Source organism: Triturus cristatus, chromosome 4_2 (genome assembly GCF_964204655.1).
Source record: "Triturus cristatus chromosome 4_2, aTriCri1.1, whole genome shotgun sequence".
In the NCBI taxonomy this organism is placed as follows: Eukaryota; Metazoa; Chordata; class Amphibia; order Caudata; family Salamandridae; genus Triturus; species Triturus cristatus.
Window position 1 is genome coordinate 737,777,411 of NC_140586.1, and position 17,178 is coordinate 737,794,588.

Here is a 17,178-nt window from a genome sequence, read left to right on the forward strand (position 1 = left end):
TAATCTCTACCTTGAAACATTTTGTGATCTAAGAAAGAATTATAGCATAATATCTCATCACTACTAGACTGATCACAATCGGCTATCCTTGAAAAGGTCATCCCCTGTGGACTTATTGGGACTGGATTCAATTATTGTCCAATACAATCCTGAATGATGATGCCGATACACCATGTCAAATTCAATACTCAAAAAGGTTGAGTTTCTTCTCATCTTATGGTAGGCATCATCTATACCAGTTCAAGAGTTGATATGTTTAAACATACATTCTAGGCTTCTCTCCCTTGATCTCATACCTGTTAAAGCCTCATTACATGCTGCTTCCGGTCTCTCACCGATTAATCAATTTGATTGCTTTACTCATAGTGTACTTCCCTAAGTTGCTACCTTTCGAAGGGAGTTCCAAGTTTGAAGTTGCTGACCTTTAGTTCATAGAAATATCCACAGTTAACAATTGCACTAACTAAGAAACTAAGTTCTGTAATGGCTCTTGTCAACTCAGAAGTAAAGACTCTCACTACTTTCCCCACTACCTATAATCCCAGTCTAGGCTCCCCCCCACCCCCCAAGAAAACAAAAGATGTTGCCTAAATAAATTATTTTCAGTTAGGGCGCCTAAAATATGGAGTTCTATCACTCCTGAAATCAGGACTTTTAGCGTCACTGCTAGCTCTCAGAAAACAACTTAAAGATTTTCTCATAAATAAATTCTTAAACTCCACCACATTTAATACCAACTAACTCTTAAAAGCACAAAGAATGATTTTAGGAATAGGATTATTAATTTAGCTCTCTCTGTTTCTCTAATTGAGGCTGAGGGCCTCGGACTTCTCTTTATTGAATAGAAGACCTGCTGGTAGAGACTCACCTTTTGAACATTCCCTAGGCATCACACTGGTTCCAGAAACTTATCAGCAATACTTATGCGTTCTAGTTGATGGCTCTGTGCGGCTTTGCACAGATGCCGCCCAGTCCAGAAATAATTTGAAGTGCATATATAGGGCCACTCACGCATGCTGATGTCAATTGCTTTCGAGACTGTACGCGCCCCACACACAGAGCTCCAAAAGCAAATTGGGGTGGCCAGTGGGCAGATTTCTAGACTTGCGATCTGATCAATGGATAGAATCCAACCACAGAACAGGGAGAATGGGAGCGTTGGGGAGGAATCTGTGGCTAGATACAGTCCCAACCAGAAATGTCATTACCGAAGGTAAGAAACTTGCTCTTCCGATAGAGGCTTCTAGCCGAGCCTTCAGAACTTTAATAGATACCAAAGCAGCACCCATTTGGAGGTGGGTCAGTGGATGGACTCAAAGGACTGAACAGGCAAAATGCCCTTCTCAGCTAACCTTATTGTCCAGACAATAGTGCTTTGTGAACATATGGCGGGGCACCCACATAGCCGCCTAGCAGGGGCTCTGCATGCTAACACATTGGTGGTAGATTTGGCTCTGGCAGGAAGAGCATGTTCGGCAGCTGCTTTTTGGCCAATGCATAACAGATCTTGATGTAAGCGATGGAGTTTCTCCTCCTCCTTAGAGGGCGGAGGCGGAGAATAGAATGAAGGGCCGGTTGATAGTTTTAACGACCTGGAACAGCATCACAGCTTTTTGTAAGAAGGATATTTGTATCATAAAACCAGTTTGTCTGGGAATAAGGTTGTGTACGGCAGGCTGACACAGATCCTGAAGGTCCCACTGTGGCATAACACAGGGTGAGGGAGAAAACGGATTTTTGTAACCTCTTTAAAATGCATAACTACGGAAGATTATAACAACAAAGGCTGATCCACAACCGCAGAAAAGCCGAAAGAGACCCTTTAACAGTGCCCAGAGCAAAGCCTTATTGGGCGAGGGTCAAAACAATAACAAAACATCAGAAATCTTTGCCTGGAGAGGGTCCATCTGGCAAATACTGCACCATGCAACAAATGTGAATCAACAACAGAAGCATACAGTTTTTGTTGAGGGATACCCGGCTGCCAAAATGACATCAACCACATCTGGAGGAAGGTCAAAGGTGTTTAGCTATCAATGCTGAATCCCCACACTTGAAAGTAGACATTGCAAAGGCCCAGGTGCAAAACCCTGCCCGGCTGCTGCAACAGCAGATCCTCCCAGAGGGGCAGACTGATCAGAGGACAGATGCTCAAGCCCAGGAATTCTGGATACCATACTCCTCATGTACAATCCACAGTCCTCATAGGATGACTTCATATTGGTCATTCCTGATCTTATTGAAAGCTCTCAGCAAGAGTGGTACTGATGCTAAGTCATACAGGAGTCCTGTGTTCCACTTGAGGTGAAACTCGTTTGTAAACGAGAGATGCCTTGGAAACAGAAGCACTAACATTGTGCGTTCTCAGCAGGGGCAAAGAGATCGAGTCAAGGTTCTCCACACTTGAAACAAAAAGACCTTGGGCTACCTCTGGATGCAACTGTCACTCTTGACTCACTAGGCACTGATAGTTGTCTGCCTGGCATTCAAAGAGCCTGCCAGATGGTTCACCACCAGGAAGATACTCTGGCGGTTCAGTCCCTTTCAGAGGCGCAGAGCCTCCTGGCACAGGGTTCATGACCCCACTCCACCCAGTTTGTTGCAGTACCACATGGCGGTGATGTTGTCCGCAAGCACCTGTACCAGCCTTTCCTTGATGGAAGGAGGGAAGACTTTCAATGCCAGGCAGATGGCCCTCAACTCCAGAAGGTTGATAGAGAGCCAGGTCTCCGCCAGAGGCCTCTGATCTCCACCTCTCCCATATGGCCGACCCAACCCAGAAGCAATGCATCGGTCACCACTGTCAGCTCTGGGTGGGGGTGGAAGAGAAATCTGTGGCAGACCCAATTGCGGTCCAGTAACCACCACTGTAGATGTTTTGCGGTCATCTCCAAAATCTGAACATGGTTGGAGCAGTCCCCTTGATGTAGGGCACACTTAGGCTTCAGATCCCACTGCAGTGGCTGCTTATACCACCTAGTGTGTTTGACCAGCAGGATTCAAGAGGACATCAGTTCCAGCAGTCTCACTGAAAATCCAGGTCAGTGACTGGAAGATTGGAATTATTGCCTAAATTTCCTAGACTCTCTTGTCTGGGTGAAAGGCCGAATGCGAACCATGTCCAGAATGTCTCCAATGAAGGGGAAATTATGAGAGGGAGTCAAGTGTGACTTCAGCACACCGATTGCGAACCTCAAAGTTTGGAACTAGTCACTTACACCTAACACAGTTGCCCATCATCGCAACAAATTGACCAATATATGTGCAGCATAGTCATTTGAAGCTATCCATGAATCCAAGAGCAGAGGCATGTGCCAGCAATAAGATTGCTCATACAACTAGCAGGAATTTTGTACAGGCTGACCTGTTCGTTCAGTTTCTACTGCTCTTAGTCCCCATTACCTTCCCCAAGTGCTGCTACATCCTTCAAAGTTCTTCAAACTGTGGGTCGCGCCCCCCTAGGGGTGCGCGACACCATCCTAGGGGGGGCGCGCACTCCACTCTAATTTACCTTTGTTCCCTTCGCAGGTCTTCTTAGAGAACTCCGGTATGGTTGGAGGGAGGGGAAATCGATGGGGCACGAAGTGCCCATGCTTTTATTATGTTTACCATCCCAGGAGGGGGTTATTTCATTCAGCTTCAGCTGCAGTGAGGAGGCAGGAAGTCTCCTCTGCTAAAACTGAAGGTAAACGAACAGACAGCCTTCGATGTTATAGTAGAGGAGACTCCTAGCCTCGCACTGCAGCTGAAATGCCTGTCTGTTCCTTTGCTTTCAGTTTAAGCAGAGGAGACGTCCTGCCTCTCACTGAAGCTGAAGCATTTCAGCTCTATGAATTAACCCCCTCCTGGGAGGGTTAGCGCTTCCCAGAAAGGAGACAAAGTGTCTTTTAAAACTACACAGGCAGGCGCGCAAAATGCCAGCCAGCCATGTGTTCTTTTAAACAGACTGAAAATTGCTTGTCTGTAAATAAAGAAGCATGTTCCCTTTTATTATCAGCCATAGATTATTCAGGCAGCCCTAGAACACAAGTAAAAGCTATTTCTATTTATATTTGCTGTTCAAAGTATACATGGACAAGTACTGACAAAACAGCTTTAGGTGACTGCTTATTTTTGTACCGCCTGGGACATCAAAATAATGAGCTGCCAACCTTAATCACAAGACCTGGAGCTTGTTGCAGGATCACCACATTATTTCCTCCACCCTGATCCCTGGTTACTGCCATATTAGCAACAGTTTAACACTTTTGAAACCCTACGCTGCCGTCAATAACATTCTGAGTTACTTCAATTGTCTGGGAATGCACCTTGCATTCAGACAACTTGCTTCTCATTCTCGCCCTTCACTTTCACGCTCACCCTGCACTCACACCATTCACCCACTTACCCTGCACTCAGTGATCACTCTGCACTCACAATTCACTTGCACTGTTCACCCTGTACCTCACCCTGCAATCACACAAGCACACTACTCAACCTGCGCTCAAGTGACACTTCACTCACCTGTCCCCCTCACTGCTCAATCTGCATTCTCACTCAAATAAGCCCACCACTAACCATACATTCATTCGTCCCACTCTGCACTTATATCTGCACCCAAATTCATATGGTCTCCTCACTCACCATGCAGTCACTCCTTTTACCCTACTCGCAAACTGTCGCTTGGCTCGCCGTGCACTCACATGAGCACTCCTGCCACCCACACAGCGCAGAGGGTTAATGCGCCTGCTCCATAGAATGTGCACCATGCAGATCACAGAACTGAATGTGAGTAAACAAGGAGTAGCGCTATAACAAATTGAAGAGAGATGAGGTGCATTGTTGGTGAGTGGTAGTGAGGGAATTCATGGAGAAGGAGGAAATGTGGGAGGGGCACCAAAAAAAGACTTGCACTGTGTGCAACAAGTGCTTGGGCCAACCTTGGCTGGGAGTGTTGGCACCCACCCGAAGTTCGGGTCTAGTTGCGCCCCTGTATACGAGTATGGGCATGTCGTCTTAAATTACAAAAGGACACATTTACATGCACTGCAATCCAGCCTTCTAGGGGTCCCCTTGATAGAGACAGCTCTGTTTTTGCCCTGATGGCCTGGAATAATTCCTAAACAGATTCTTGTAAATACCGTTTTGTTTCATTTCTTTTTAATGTGATTGATGTAAGGAGTCTATTACTATTTGCAGAGAAATGTGTTTGTTTCAAGCAACAACCATAAAAAAAGTTTATTTTAGATCCACGAGGGGTCCTCACATATGAGACATTGGAGGATATCACAGATATTATTTGCTGTAAAATTAGTGGGCTGCTGCTTTGTTACAACAGTGAAAACACACATCACTATCAATGAATATTAGATGTAAATGCTTTTAGAATTTCAACCATAGTGCCTGTGCACCGTTACTAGCCTGACTAATGAGGGTATGGCAGAGCTGAAAGTAAATCATTTAGACTCAAAGCTGTACTGAACAGGGGCCCCCAAAATAGTTTTGGCCCAGGGAACCCAAAATCCTTAACATGTCCCTGCCACCACAAAGTCTGTCAGACAACATTGCTCTGAAGTAAAATAGACAACATCACTCATTTATTATTAGTTTTATTTATTTTTTTAAACATAAGCCTGACGTGTCTTTAACCCCAACTGCTTCAGGCAAGCAACTTATCGTACCACTAAGGAATTCTCAATTAGGTGTTCGTTCAACGCCCTCTCTGTGGACTTTCAACTTTGTCTTCGGGTCCATAACAGGTTGGTGGGCAATTATCCCATTATAATGCTGCCTAAAACGGTTGTTAATTATTTCTAGAGAAGATTTGTTTCTCGTGTACCAGCTCTGAGCTAGGGAGTGCTCGAAAAATCTGACAACACTGTCTCCCTTACAGTCACTGTCTTGGCTGAAAATGTCAGCAGTTTCTCTCAATGCTGAATATTCTGCAATCAAAACTCTCTTGCTTTTCAGCTCGTCCCATTTATGTGAGATTGGGTTCTTAGCACTTGCGGTATTAAAGTCTAGGGGGCAGAATTACAAGCGCCCTGCTCCACCAGTACGTCACATTTCATGGCGTACTGGTGGCGCAGGGGGCTCCTCCATATTTACAAGGACGGGAAAAGCCACCCTGCGTGACTTTTCCTCTCCTTGTAAATACGGCCCCTTCACACGCAGCTCTTTGTGTTGAAGGGTTGTTCCATGGGTATTGCTGTGGGTGTTCCCACGCAACACCCATGGAACAAGTTACATCTCCAGATTTACGAGGAATCGTAAATCTGGAAATGCGTCAGAATGCTACGCCACCCTAGAGGTGGCTTAGCGAGGCGCAACGAGGAGAAATGTTTTCATTTCTCCTCGTTTTTCCCTCTTTCTATGCGTGCTGCATTCTACAGCATGCATTGAAAGAGGGAAATGCCTGTAGTGATTGTTTGTGCAGGAAGGGGCACCTTCCTGCACAAACAATCTCCCCACGACGCAGGCAATCCTTGCACCATGGTGTAAGGATGCCTATGCCAGCACATGGCTGCAGTTTGTGCGCCAGCGCAGGGGGAAGCACAGAGATGCATCATGTTCTTGTAAATATGTCGAATCCCTGTGCTTCGGAAGTGCCGCAGCGTGGCGCAGCCAAAGGGCTTGCGGTGCCACGCTGCGGTACTTCCTTGTAAATCTGCCCCTGAATGTAGATAACTACCTGAGGATGGCAGTAGCACAAATCCATCCACAGATTGACCGTCTCTGAAAACCAGGCACACCTGTCATATTTATGTTGGTGGTATTATTATCAATCTATGTCATGTGTAAAACAAAGCATCCTAGTAAAAACAATTTGCGCACATTTTATCTTGAAAAGTGGTGTTTTGAGCTGTGTAATAAGCCTCTGTCATTTCACCACACCCACTCACAAACCTGCAGTTTACTAAACACTCTTATTGTATTGAACATTATTTGCTGGTTATGCCCGGAATATGCGCGTGGCGGTCGATTGCAGAACTTTCTGTCAGGTGGTGGGGGGGCCCAACATGTAAAAAATTCAGCTGGGGGGGGCTCAACCTACAAACGTTTGAAGACCTCTGCAGTCTATCTCATGGAGCACAGATGGGTGTAGATTCTTGTCAGGTCTACTATTTCTGTCTCCTAGTAGCATCCATCCCCACATAAAGATTTAACTGCTTTCTCCCACCAGCATGAGAAGACCAGATGTGCAGCGACCTCCAGTACTCATGCTGTGTTCAAGCGAGTAATCCTCAGTCTATAAATGGTTCTATATGGCAGAGACCAGACTCTGCATGGGCAAGGCAGTAGGCAAACATAGCAGAGTAATAGCTTAATGATTTCTCCACTGAACCACTCAAAGCATCACTTCTTGCAACAGTAATTCTACATTGCCTGTGTTATCTATGCTTGAGCTACCATTTGAAAATGTAGATACATTAAGTCAGCGATCCTTTAATCGCAATAAAAGGATGCTTGATTACCCATGCCTTACAACAAAAATACGTTTTGTGTCCAATAAAACCAAATATGATGGTAGAAAAGGAATTTGAATCATTATTCCATCAATTACTTCCTGTCGGGAAGTCAATTTCTTCAAATAAACCAGTTCATTAGTTGAAGACTCTGCTTCACCCAACATAAGCAGCGAAGCAGTACCCTAGGATGCTTTTTGCACTCAGCTAAACATGTTTTCCTGCAGATCCCTCAAGGAAGCCAGAGCCAAAAACAGACTCTTTTAAATGCACATTAAAGAATCACATGGAAGCAGTTTCAACTTAAGAAAGGTATACATCCTGAAAAACTAGGCTAAACCAATAATTTCTGAAAAGCAGATTTTGGGGGAACCTAGACAGAGGTTACTTGTGTGGACACAAAAGTTCTGCACCATCATGGAAAAAGAGGAGCAGCAATACTATCAAAAGCGTAACTTGAACAAAAAATAAAAATAAAAAGCTCCTAGAATTGTTTGAAACCACCTGACAACAAGACGTTTTATGGTTGTTATGGTCCCTAATGTGAAACCGTAGCACGTTATGAGTAACAAGGATAAGCCCTCGTGACAAACAAAACATTGTATTATATGAGAAGGATCCTAATTAAGCATCATTCTTGTAAACTATGAGGCATTATAGTTCCCAACAGTCACAGCATGATACATTTATTAGCTAAACAGTAGCACAAAAAATATTTTTGTGCTCATTTTTAAGCTGTTTTAGCAGTTCCCCTCCCCTGTCAAGTGGCTTCATGATAAATGGTTCTGTATTTTAACTTGCACATAGACAGGAACCTGGATCCAGCCCCATCCATTTAAAAAAACCTCCTCCTCTCTAACAGGTATGCAATCAAATGTCCTTGTTTGAAGATTTTTTTTTTTTAAAGAAAACAATCATTGTTCCATAGATCCTTTCAGTGTTATCTTAGCTTCACTGCTGCCTATGCTTTACACGTTAAGGATGGAACTTTTTTTTACCTATAATTGTAATTATTTATCAGGGAAGAACGCAAGGATAATTCCTCCGGGGCTGGATTTTATTTTGAAACTAGCAATAAAACAAGAATAAGGTGGTGTGCCTTGAAGACCAACGGCCATGCAGCAGCCACAATGACCTATTTTAGTCAAAGACCCTTAGTTCTATGTAAAGCACTCATAAAATCGTCATCTCAAATGTAGAAAATATGGTTTGATCAGTCATTACTGATAAGGTTGGAGAATTACAATTAGAGGTACATACCTTAACTCATGGAACAGGTTCTTTAGTGCTTTCTTGTTCCACCTAAGAATACCTTTACCATCACCATCAGGACAAATGTAGTGATATTCAAATAAAGTGTCAGATGACCTCCTCAAGGCAGCATGGCATATCTCAGCAAGAGGGATATCCCTTAAAGATGCAGCAGCTGTTTCCATCTAGATGCAGGAACGAGTTTTAGAATCCAGAGGAAGTTGGTGCTCGATACAAACCATGTATCTACGGTTTCATTTTGACATGGAAGCTTCTGCACCTTCAGTATAAGAAACTAAAATGTGCTTCAACATACCAAACGTTAACAGAGCATCTTTAAGTCTGCATAGCATTAAATGTATCAAAATTGCATTGAGACTTAAGGATTAACAAAAATATATAGGCAAATACAATGCCCTTCCAAATGTATACCCGACACTACCTTCTCCCAACTTACAAGTAAAATCTTTTATGCATGGACTCGAAAGGAGTGCGAATTGTGTTGAGAGAACCTTCAACTGACAAGAAGGATTAGCCTTTCCAACTGAGGAATCGCTTTATAAAGACTTTCTTTAACTATTTGATTAGCGAACTGCCAAAAATGATACTTTAGACTGATGCATTCTACATGCAGCAACAGCTGACACATGAACGCATATGGTGAATGTAGGTGATCTCTTAACGGTTACATGCCATTTGTCTGCAACCAAAGTCAATTACGCAGCTTACTTGCGTTATTTGCCAATCTCAAGAATCACCTAAAGGGAACAATGGGTATCTTAGTACCAAAAGTTCTAGGCAGAAGAACAATAACCCCAAATTGCAGAAGATGGGGTGAGCTGATCCCATTGGTACACAAGCATCTATCTGGCTGCATCAGTGTGGTAGACCGATCAACAAGTCCACACAAAATGCTCTGGTTTGAATGGGCTAGTCAACACAGAAAGAATAAGGGAAACCAATTCCTGCAAGTGCGGCCTCCAGCACAACTGCTGTTACTGCCCTGGTCAAACCTTTTGATTTAGACACCAATGGTAGGGGAACAAAAACACATTGTGATGATGACTCTCTACTCAACAATGGGCTTAAAAGCTACTAACTCCACTGGCTTTAGACAAGACAATGCCCAGTGTAGTTTAGAATGTATGTACTTGTGCAATTTATTTAGCCTCCACTACACTGTATGTTTAATGGAGTTATGATTAGATTTTGTATATACATTCATGCACTGTATAGACTACCCAATGCGTGATCAAAAGAGAATCTACCACCTATTTTTGCTCATGTAAATTAAGCATTTACATTCATATGTGATGCTGCACTGTATGCCTCTATATTATTGATTAGTGCCAAAAAACAGACTGTCATTTGTGATCATATAAACTCGTCATACAATACATAAGTATACCTCCTACAGAATATCTTGCAAAAGTCTACAATGCACGATTGATGCTTTTTTGAGGCTTTCGTTTTTTTTTTATGTGCATAGTACTAACAACCTGGCATGACACAATAAGTTACATGACGCATTACATCATCCAAAACAACCAGCAAACAATGTCAGGCAAATTACATGGTAATTATGAGAGTAATTATATAAGCCAGCGTTCCCTTAGCAACCGTGTAGCGCCTGTGATCTGAAAGTAGTAGACAGCATTTGTGTTAGACACAGTGACAGCACAAAATCAAGCTTTACCAGTTACACAAAACCATTTACACAATGTAATAATCAAATGACGTTAACACTTAACTTGTTTCCAAAAGGAACAGTTTCTTCTTGTTTTAGGTCGAAGCTAACCAGACAGCACAGCTGTCCGGTTTGCCAACGAGATCTTGGAACATTCAGAAAGCTTCCATTCAAACGCATTCTGCCTACTGCTTACCATTGGCTTTGTGGTTTGTAACTCAAATTTGCTTGCTTTCTGTATGCTGGCTCTATTTGTATTTGGCTGTTCAGCTTGAGTATGGCCCTTCAGTTGCCCAAACTCTATTTACTTTATTCATCCGCTAGTACTGGATGTCGTATGTCAGGGTGTCTGCCAAGGAGGTGACTGTTTATTTTTAATTTCTGACTTCAAATTGAGAGGATTTATGTGACAATCTTGCTGGATACTGGTGGTAGAGTAAAGGGATTTTTCTAGCACACAACAATATTTAAATGAGCTGTGCCTGCATTTCAAAATATATCAGAATTAGCAAAGAACAAATGAAGTACATTTTTTGCGAATTCTGAAGTGTGTTGGGAACAAATAATTTAAACATGATCAAAACAAATCAATACACTATGTGATGACATTTCCAGACATTCTTGTATGTGCGCTGTGTAGCTTTATCCGTAAAACTATGTCAGTGCAAATGTAATAGTCATTTCAACTGAAGATGTGTTCTCTGTAATGGCAGTGTGCTACCACATCATGCATATGCCACTCTACACCACTCTACACTGCACTCTACTCTATGCCAATGCACTCTACCCCACATTACTCTACTATGCAACACTGCACTCTTCGCCACTCCAACCTACTCTGCACTGTACACCACTCTATTATCTGCCACTGTAGTCCACCAATGCCACAATACTCTACTTTGAAACAATCTATTCTACACTGCGCCACTCAACACTTTACTCAAAATCAAAGCACTCTACGCCAATCTACTCTGCACTCTACTCCAACACCCTCTACCATTCTTCGCTAAACCACTGTACTCTATGCCAATGCACTAAACACTGCTTTACTCACAACCAATCCACTATACATGAACTACTGTGCACCACTGCACTCTATGCCACTGCACACTACACCACTGCACGCTGCATCACTCTAGTTAACCACTCTACTCTGCGACCCTCTACTGTGCAAAACTGCTCTTTGCGCCACTGAACTCGATGCCACTGCATGCTAAGCCTCTCTACACCACAGCGCACGTCACTGCACTCTACAGCACTCTATTCTTCTCTGCACTACTGTACTGTATGTCACTACTCTCTGCACCACCCTTAATGCCACTCTACTCTGCATCACTCCACACCAATGCACTCCACGCCACTCTACTCTAAACCACTCCACTGCGAACTACGCCACTACACTCTATGACACTCTTATCTATTATGCACCACTGTACTTTCCGCCACTGAACTCATTGCCACTATACGCTGCACCACTGCACTCTACACCACTCTAAACAAATGCAATCTATGCAACTCGCTTCTACTCTGTAGCACTGTACTCTATGCCACTGCTCTCTGCACCACTCTATGATACTGCATGCTTTTCCAATCCACTCAGCATCATTTCACGCCACTATATCTATTCTACACCACTGCACTCCACGCTCTTGCTCTCTGCGCCACTCTAGTCCACAAGACTGCACTCTCTGCCAACTCAATGCCACTCTACAGCACTGTGTCCCATGTCACTGCACTCCACATCACTATTTTACTCTGAGTCACTCTACTCTAGACCACTCTACACTATTGTGAGGAGTAGTGAGTAGGTGTATCTCATCAGTCTAGGCCAATCAATTCTGAAAATGCTGCTGAAATCCCTACCTAATAGCCAGACAGGGAGGGGCATGTCCACAACATATGCATGAGGTCAGCATCCAAAGCATAGCAATGGGGCACGCCGAAGAAGGCATGGGGAACAGGTTAAGCTTTTGCTGGGTTAAATGTGGTCTATGTAGTATGAAGAATTGGATTAATTTAAATCTCGAATTACAGGACACTTTCTTGGGATATTCCAACAAACAGGTCCATTCTTCTTTCGAATAACTCTTAGGAAAGGTCTATCTCTCATTTAGTTTTTAAGGAGAGGAGTGGTGTCATGAGATGTGCCCAGAGCCCACAATATAGCCAGCATACACGTGGTCTGCCATGTTCCATAGTATACAATGTCTGAAGCAGTTCAAGTGTCGCAGGTTCCCTCCCATCTGGTGCCCAGTGCTGTCAAACATAACTGATGATACTGCTGTGTGTTAGAAATAGTGCTTCCGGCAACCCATGTGCAAAATCGGTATAGGACATCAGCATGCAATCCTCAAACAAGGAACCCAGCATCAGTACAACTTCACGTTTCCAGAGGCCCAGATCATGTGCAGTCAGTGAGCCCGAAGACGTGGGGAGACTGCACAGCAGTATATTTGGTGCATTTGGAACCATGGAAGCAGTATATCTCCTTGCTATGCTTCAATGCACCCTACGCCTTTTTTTTCTGCTCTGCACCACTGTACTCTATACCACTGCAATCTACGCCTCTGAACTACTCAACACCACACCAATGCACTCTACACCACTACACACTGCATCACTTCACCCCACTCTAATCTATTTTGTACCACTACACTATTCTATTGCACTCTATTCTGCACCACTGCACGCCACCTACTCTGCACCACTGCACTCTATGTCACTGCGTGCTACGCCACTCTATTCTACTCTATGCCACTGTGCCACTGTCCAAGAATGCATTCTTCGCCACTGAACTCAATGCCACTTTACTCTGCACCATACACCATTGTGCTGTCACCGCACTCTATTCTACAAGCCACTGTTCCATGCACCACTCTACAGCACTCCACTTTAATCTATTCTGCTCCATGCACTCCACGCCACTGCACTCTACCCCACACCTCTGCACCACTTCACTCTACTCTGAAACAATCTACTCTATGTCACTGTACTCTACACCACTGCAATCTACTCTGTACCACTGCACTCCACGTCACTGCACCCTACGTCAATCTTCTCTGCATCACTGTACTTTACGCCACTTAACTCTAGGCCACTGTACAATCCTACAACCTATGATACTCCACTCTATGATGCTCTAATCCCCTCAACAACACCCTACTCAACTTTTTGCCACTCTACAACATACTCCACTCTCCAAAGCTCTACACAACTTACTCTTTGCAACTTTACTTCACTCTATTCTACGACACACTACTCCACTCCACTCTACGACATTACATTCCCCTACACTACTCTGCTCTACAACATTGACAGTGGCGGCTGGCATGTACCAAGGGTGGTGCGGCAAGAGGACAACAACAACAAAATACACTTACCTTCCTGTGCGACCCAACGTCCTCATCCTTTCGTCTTAACTGACGGTAGGCTCCAACACGGGTCCCAGCTACCTCCCCCAACCAATCCTTGCGCTGCTCTCATGCTGGGGAAAGCAGTGCCAGGATTGGAGGGGGCAGCCTCACTCAGCGCTCTCAATAGCACTGGAAGCCTGTGCTTTCTCTAACCGGGCTGTCTATGACAGCCAGGTTAGAGAGGATTAAAAAGAGCATTTCTGGCTGGCCGTCGCAAGACAGCCAGCCAAAGAGACATGCGCATTTTAAAGCACACAGCTCCCTGCTGCCATTCAGCAGCCCTTGCGCCGACCCGTCTAGTCACACAGTTCAGGACGGGACAGTTGCTGAAAAATAAAATGGTAATAAATAAACGTTATTACCATTTTAGTTTTCAGCTCTGGCCAGGGGCTTTAATTTGCAGGGGTGACGCTCTTCTGCTCAGACGGAGGAGCGGCCCCTGAACACCATGCAACGCCCTCTACACCACTCCGCTCTGCTCTACACCAGTCCTTGACACTATGCCACTCCACTCTACGACACTCCACACCACTCAACTCTACATTACTCCAAAACACTCCACGCCACTCTCCTTTACCCCACTAACTTTTATCCATGCTAAACAACAGTCAGGCTGGTGTACAACATGGCTAAAACATATTGGCAAAGCAAATTTAGCGCTTATAGAGGGAACACCTATTGGCCTAGCCAATGCTTGTTTTAAAAAGCAAGAATATATAAATTTAGATTATTTTAACCACAAAAAGTACTAAATCATATTACACAGTTGACACATGTGAACGTTAACTTAAGCTCAAGTAATGGCAAGTAAGCTACAGTAAAAGTGCAAGGATGAAGGCATAGGACTTCTCTGAATTAGTTCGGAAACACAAAACAATGAACTAGTTACTAAATGCATGTTTTATGAAAACCTTTCCATAGGCTAAAAAGGCAAGCATAGTGTTAAACTGGTAATAGATGCGATGAATACTGCAAATAGAAGTGTTATCAAATGCTGAAGTTATATTGTACACAAGCGTAGCTTCCTCCAGGGAACCAACTATTGTGAAACTATTTAATTCACTTATGTTGTCAGAACATCTGGGTACAACAGTACGAAAGACTGCTCGTGGTACCCAACATATATACTTTTGGGCACTTGCATCTGTCAGAGAACTCTGAAAGGGATTAACCAATCCAATTCACGGGAGGGGGGGTGAATTAGTGTGACGATGACTTTTTTCTCTTAGAAGATGATTTGGGCTGCACTTTTCTATACCACTAAGAGTAAGATGGTAGGCTTTTCTGGCCAATACAAAGGTGTCCGGTAGCTCACTTTAGTGACAATGGGTGGATTGTGTGACTGACAAAGCTTTTTCTGGCAAGGTCTCTCTTCTCTTGCCTGGATGGGAGAAGAGGATAACTTATCTTGCTCAAAAATCAAACTCACATTAATCATGAGTAGCACATTTCTTCTTACTTCATTGCAGCAAAGTTTAGGGAACACTTCATTTTTAAGGTTAAAAAAAACCAACATACATGGTGGATAAAATAAAACACGCCCATTGTAGTTTACATCACAGTTTATGTGAGTAAGCTGGCGCCAATGCATTGGAAAACAACAACATCCTAATCTGTTTACTCCCGACCAGACTAGAGAAGGGGGGTGTAGAGGGCACACGGTCACCTGACAAGTGCATCTGACGAACAGCAGTCTGGGCACTTCCCGGGGACAGTGAATATAACTGGTATTTATGTGTCTTAGTCAATGTATACAAGACATAAGGTACAAGGGGTGATTTACTTGATCATCTCTATTAACACGTATCCCTAGCTGTTAGTATCAGAACATATAATGAGATATATGAGACACATAAGAAGATAGACCATGCTAAACACATTCTCACACAGGATGTAACCTTAGTGAAACCTCATTTACCCGAGGAGGGGTTAAGGACAGAAACTGACTATATTACCCCATTGTGAAAACACGAGGGATTTAGGTTGACTAACGTTTCAGTGATCCCTTAAAGTGAATTTAAATAGAAGGACTACACTCCTGCAACGTGCCCTCTCTCTGCAGATAGTCCAGGCTTTCTAACCAAAGGCACTGAGCATACACGGACTGGTGGGGGGGTGGGGGGGGGGGGTCATACTTGTTTTTATTTATTTAAAAAGTTTTATATAGCGCTAGCTTGACCCCGTGGGTATCAGAGCGCTTTACATACACAGAGTAACGACAAAAGAAAATTGCATTACATAGTAGGAAGGCGGTAAGGAAGCAAAACAGAGATAAAAATACAACATGAAAAAATAGGTGCAGGGGAGGGAGAGAAAACAAACGTAGGTGGCTAACTCAGTCCGGTCCGGTGTGTAAACAGAAAAGCTAAACTACAAGCAGCAGAAGAACATAGAATAAAATATGCTGAAGAGCTAGGATCGTATGAAGTTTTCGAACATGAGAATGTATAAAACTGCCCAACAAAATATGGAAAGGACTCTTTTAAAAATTAAGCGATTGTTCTACGTGACATGAATCGGTCGCTTTTCCAGTCCTCAAAAGTTTGATTTTGGAAGGAAATATAGTTAACAGCGCTGTAGATGAAAGACAACCGAATAAGACTTTACAGGCACAACTTGACATTTGTCACTGAGAAGACTAAATACAAAATAAACCTCAGTACAGCTCCATACCAACGCATGACTAGAACCTATACCACAGCCGTCAATGTAGCTACTATTTCAGCTTCTGATTGGTCGCAGCAGCTTGCGCCCTACCTTTCATTGGTTTACTATCTCTGTAAATTACTTGCCCCGCCCACATGCATAAGACACCCCCAAAAAGTAAGTCACGTAGAGCTTGCCGCTCCCTTACCGTGTAGTACGACAATAGACCCGCGTTGTAATCCAGCACGAACCAGCGGTACTGCCAACCTTTCATAACATTCGTCCATTTGCTTAGCGGACCTTCCATGATAGACGCCATATTGGGACAGAATAACAACACCACCAGCGACGTCACGTGGCACGTTTTCTGTTGGGCGTGGTAGATGGAGTACACGGAGATATTCATCGAAACAAAAAAAGGCCTAGAAAACCAACATGTCTTTATAAGGTCGCTCGGTAGCTGTCTGTGTAGGCTGTTGAGTAGTGGAACATGTTACTGCCCACATTTATTTGAGGAACATAGGTGCAGGTGTAGAGAGGTTAAACGTAAATATCTTTTTAAGTTTTAATCAAAACAATTTGTTTCAGACATATCAACCATTTATATCAGATTAGTCGTTCAGTATTTTGTAAATAATATTAAAGATGATTTATTAAACTGAAATACGAGTATTACATAAATATAATATTGTGACGATTTACTTTAAATCGATTTCGGCTGTGAACTCCTTTACTA

At 43.4% G+C, this 17,178-nt stretch overlaps 1 protein-coding gene across 9 annotated transcripts in view; it reads right to left on the reverse strand.

The window, feature by feature from the left end:
* OSBPL9 (oxysterol binding protein like 9) overlaps positions 1-16,808 on the reverse strand; it is a 1,355,357-nt gene extending 1,338,549 nt beyond the window's left edge. For 6 of the 9 annotated variants that reach the window (XM_085602639.1, XM_085602640.1, XM_085602636.1 and 3 more), the window contains exon 1: positions 16,651-16,807. In XM_085602639.1, coding sequence (XP_085458765.1) covers positions 16,651-16,729 — 79 coding nt within the window. In that variant the 5' untranslated portion in view covers positions 16,730-16,807. Of the gene's footprint in view, positions 1-16,650 lie in introns of all 9 variants that reach the window. The other 3 variants (XM_085602637.1, XM_085602632.1, XM_085602635.1) reach the window with 1 other exon arrangement.
* Positions 16,809-17,178: the final 370 nt, after the last annotated feature.